Raw genomic sequence first — 4,424 nt, 5'->3', positions numbered from 1 at the left:
AGAGTGTTCTGTTCTCTGTATAAATATGTAATGGCCATTGTAAGCAAGTAAGAAATCAGTTCTCTGCTTCATCTTTCTCTATCTACTACCACCTCTCACTCATACGTTCTACACACAAACATTCATCTGTTTTCTTTTCTTTGAACAAGACCAAAAACAGAACAAGAGAAGCATGAAGAGAACCTGCAATTTTCTGCAGTTTGCAACAGAAGGAATCTCCGGCGTGATTCCGAGCTGCATCACGAATATTCTTGCCATGAGACATTTAGATCTCGTCGGGAATAAAATCTCCGGCGTGATTCCGGCGAATATCGGGAAGCTGGTGAACCTAAGGGTGTTGAATCTCGCCGATAATAAAATATCCGGTGGGATTCCTCCGTCGATTACGAGGTTAACGATGTTATCGCATTTGGATCTCGTGAACAACAATCTCTCCGGAGTTATACCGGGAGATATCGGCCGGTTAAAGATGCTGAGTCGCGTTCTCTTAACCGGTAACAAACTCTCGGGTCAAATACCCGAATCTTTAACCCGAATCTACCGTCTCGCGGATCTTGAGCTCTCCATGAACCGAATCACCGGCTCGATATCGACTTCTATGGGGAAAATGTCGGTGCTCGCGACGCTTAATCTCGACGGGAATTTAATCTCCGGCGCCATGCCGGGGACTCTGATGAACTCGTCGATCTCGATTTTGAATTTGAGCGGGAACCTTCTCGCGGGAAGGATACCGAACACGTTCGGACCGAGGTCGTACTTCACGGTGCTGGATCTTTCGAACAACCGTCTAAAGGGAGCGATTCCGGGGAGTATTACGACGGCGTCGTTTATAGGCCACCTCGACGTGAGCCATAACCATCTTTGTGGGAAGATTCCGACATGATCTCCTTTCGATCATCTTGAAGCGACGTCGTTTGCTTACAATAGCTGTCTCTGTGGAAAGCCTCTCGGGAAGTGTCGGAAATAATTTAATCAAATCATTAAGAAGTGATTTGGGGGTAATCAAAAGCTTGATTTGGGATATGTTTATTACACACTGTTACGTTAGTACATTATGTTCATGTTGTAACTAGCCTTTTGAAAGAGGCAAAGCTAAATATATATATATATATATATATATAGCCCATGTGTTTGGTGTTTTAAGTTTATAAAGAACATAAAAATAATAAATTATTTATCACAGTTTTAGGACTTTTTTTGATGAAATATTACATTTAGTGATCATCAGGAAAAAAAATGTTTATTTACAACAAATAGCTAAAAATTTAAATGTTAACAATATTTTTTCTTAAAGGGTAATATTAAAAAGTGGTATCCAAGTTATAGTATTTCAAGTAATTTTCCTAGTTTTCTTCATTTTGGATTTGTATTTTTTTCTATAGGTGTTTTATTGTTATTACAAAAATATAATAACATGACGATGAAGCTTGATTTTTTTTTGACCAAATACATATAAAAATCACCTACGATGACAATAATAATAATCTATTTTGTATGACCAAACACGAAAATATATATCAAATATGTGTTTTGATTTTCGTATGACCAAACACATATAAAGACCAATCACGACAATATTATAATTTTTGATTTTTGTTAATTAAACAGTTTTAGTATCATGTTTGTCATCAAATTCTTTTTTAAAAATTACTATTGAAGAAGTTTTTTAAATTTTTTTTTTGTTAAGATTTATACAAAAAGGAAAACATTCTATTTTTATAAATCTATTTTATTTAGAATTAAAATTTTCTTTTTAAAAATCATAAACCAAAATGAACTATAATTATGCACATATATATATGATTAAGTTCTCTCATATTTTGATACTAAACATAAAAAGAGATACAAGAAAAATATTAGGTGAGTTTTTCTGCATGTTCTTTTACATTTTGCGTGTTCTTTTTTTTTGGATGTCACATGTTGAAGAAATAACTAGATATCCTGATCTTCACATTAAACTGATGTTGATTTAAAAAAAAATTGTCATGCTGCCATACGTTAGTTATTGCCACAGTTATACTTAGGCGATTGTACATATAGATGTTATGATGTTGTACGTAATTTAATGTGACTATTATGCTTATGTGTGTATATTCTTATCAACGTATAAAATTGGTTATGCTGTTGTAGGTAAGTTATTGCCAATGTTAATTTATTACCTTATGTGTGATTATGTCAATGTGTGATTGTTCTATTTATTGCTATTTTCTAACTCAAATAGTTATTTAATTTTGTTATCAAGAATCATCAAAAAACAATGGGGGAGGGTGATTGGTTGGGATGTAGAAGATGATTTTAACTTTAATTTTTACTACAGTTTTTAAATCTACCAATCATTCTTTATATTGATTTTTAAAGGTACAACCAAAAAAATAAAGGTACAGCCAAAAAACAAACAAATTAGCGGTAAAAATCATATTTTCTAAAGTCGCATCTTTTTAATTTTAAGAAATTTTAAAACTACATCCTTTAAAACCAAATAGAAAAATCCTGCAGACTAAATTTTAAAGTAAATTTTATGCGGTCACAACCTAACGATAAATTCAAAAGGTTATTTAACTCTAGACCAATTAAAAAAATCTCAACAAGTTTGTATATTTCCTTGCCAACCAATTTACTCTCAACAAATCTCCACGTGATTAAGATCTTTAAACAAAACTTAATTAAAAATGAAAGAAAATAAACACATGCATCTTTTCAATATTCTTTGTAATGCAACATCTAAATCAAAAAGTTCAAAAAAAAAACATCTAATTCAATACCCAAAAATCAATGGGCTCTAATGTAGCAAAGTTGCAATTTCATTAAAACAAAATCTAAAACAAAAGCAAACTGCAATCCGGTCTTAAGCGGAAGAAGTTTTAGTAGGATCAAAGATTTGACCAACGAACATAACGGTTCTAGTTATGTCAGCCACAAAATCTATCAACCTCACAGTGCTGTAGCCTCTCCTCCCTCTGCGGCCTCCTTTGATAGTAACAGCCGCAGCTTCTGCACCATCTTCATCGATCTCGACCAAATCTTTATGGTGCAATTCAACCGATTCCAGCTCCAATTCATTGAAAGCCTTCGAAGGCTCAAAACCGAATTCGATCTTAAACTTTGGGATTCTGAATTCACCAACACGAACTTTTTCACTGGGAATGTGACTATCCAAGAATCCAGGGGTAGATGCCATTCTCTTCACCAGATTATCTAGTCCATCCTTGTCGTCCGGGAGATAGAAATACATTGAGAATAGGCGGTTGGTATCACGGCCTTGTTGAAACGAGAGTTTAAGAACCTTGAAATCATCGTATTCCCTTACGTATTGCATCCTAGAGGTTGTGGTCATGAACGGCACAGAGGTTGATGTGCCGTCGAGATGGTAAAACTCTTCAAAGACTTGGGGAATTTGTTTTTCCAGGCTCCTTTGAAGTAGATTGCGTTTCCGTAAATCCAGTCCGTGTCACTTCTAACAGATCCATGAGGAAGCATGTTTTGGATGAAAGCATTGGTGTGACGTGAAGCCCACTCATTCACCTCCATACGCACTTGTTCACCCTGTTTCAAATCGCACAAATATAAAGCCAACTTATCAACTATTCAAAAGCAGGTTCGAAAAGATAACTAGAGAAATCGTTGAAACTAGAAACAAACCTTGAATCTGAAATCAACTTGAGCAAAAGCAGCTTTGAAGAAATTCTGAAAGACATCTTTCTTCGAGGGGCTAACAGATAGGGACTGCTCCATCCACACTCCATTAACCGCCGAGATCTTAGGGCCACCGCTCTCACTTCATCGACGAGGACGGTGTTTGCTACTTCATGGAAGACAGCGTTGAGCTCATCGATAGAGGATGACCTAAGGATGGAGAAGATGAAAGATCTGAGTGTTTCTTCTTCGGTGGTAACGGCGACCATGGTTAGAACGGCGCTGATTGATGCAGGAGAGAAGACGAAGTTAGAGTTTCTGGCTAGGGCAGAGATTACTTTCTCTGCAAGGAACATAGCGACGTCGTTTTGCTTCTTCATCGCTTCTCCCACATCAACCTTTGAGTTTAAAGAGGGACTTATGATTGCCACATCCTTCTTTGAGAGAGATTGGCTTTCGAGTTCTGGTGTGCTAAGCTTTTGGCTCTTCTCTTTTGGATCCATCTTTTAGGTTTTCTGTTTTCTTAATTTTCTTCTCAGGGTATACGCATATATATAATATATGATAGAAAATATATGATCAAGTAAAAAAATGTCATATTTCCTTAATTAATAGTAATAAAAAAATTATTTAATAGTAATTGTTTCTACAAAATGTCCTTTTTAAAAATCCTAAAGAAAAAAAGATCCGTAAAATAATTTATTTAATACTAATTTTCCTTTTATAAAATCCTAAAGAAAAGATAATTGTAAAAGATTACTTAATAGTATTTTTCTCTACTTTTTCAAAAA

The 4,424-nt window shown here is 34.9% G+C and overlaps 1 protein-coding gene and 1 pseudogene across 1 annotated transcript in view; one reads left to right on the top strand and one right to left on the bottom strand.

The window, feature by feature from the left end:
* The window catches only part of LOC106316511 (DNA-damage-repair/toleration protein DRT100-like), a 4,005-nt gene extending 2,874 nt beyond the window's left edge, over positions 1-1,131 (top strand). The window contains exon 2 of the mRNA XM_013754415.1: positions 213-1,131. Within this exon, the coding sequence (XP_013609869.1) occupies positions 213-883 (671 nt within the window). The 3' untranslated portion in view covers positions 884-1,131. The remainder of the gene's footprint in view (positions 1-212) is intronic.
* Positions 1,132-2,845: 1,714 nt separating this feature from the next.
* On the bottom strand, positions 2,846-4,136 carry LOC106317531 (annotated as a pseudogene).
* Positions 4,137-4,424: the final 288 nt, after the last annotated feature.

The sequence above is a fragment of the Brassica oleracea genome, chromosome C9, assembly GCF_000695525.1.
Source record: "Brassica oleracea var. oleracea cultivar TO1000 chromosome C9, BOL, whole genome shotgun sequence".
Taxonomy (NCBI): domain Eukaryota; kingdom Viridiplantae; phylum Streptophyta; class Magnoliopsida; order Brassicales; family Brassicaceae; genus Brassica; species Brassica oleracea.
Note: the sequence above shows the minus strand (reverse complement) of the source record. Positions and strands in the feature narration are given on the sequence as shown.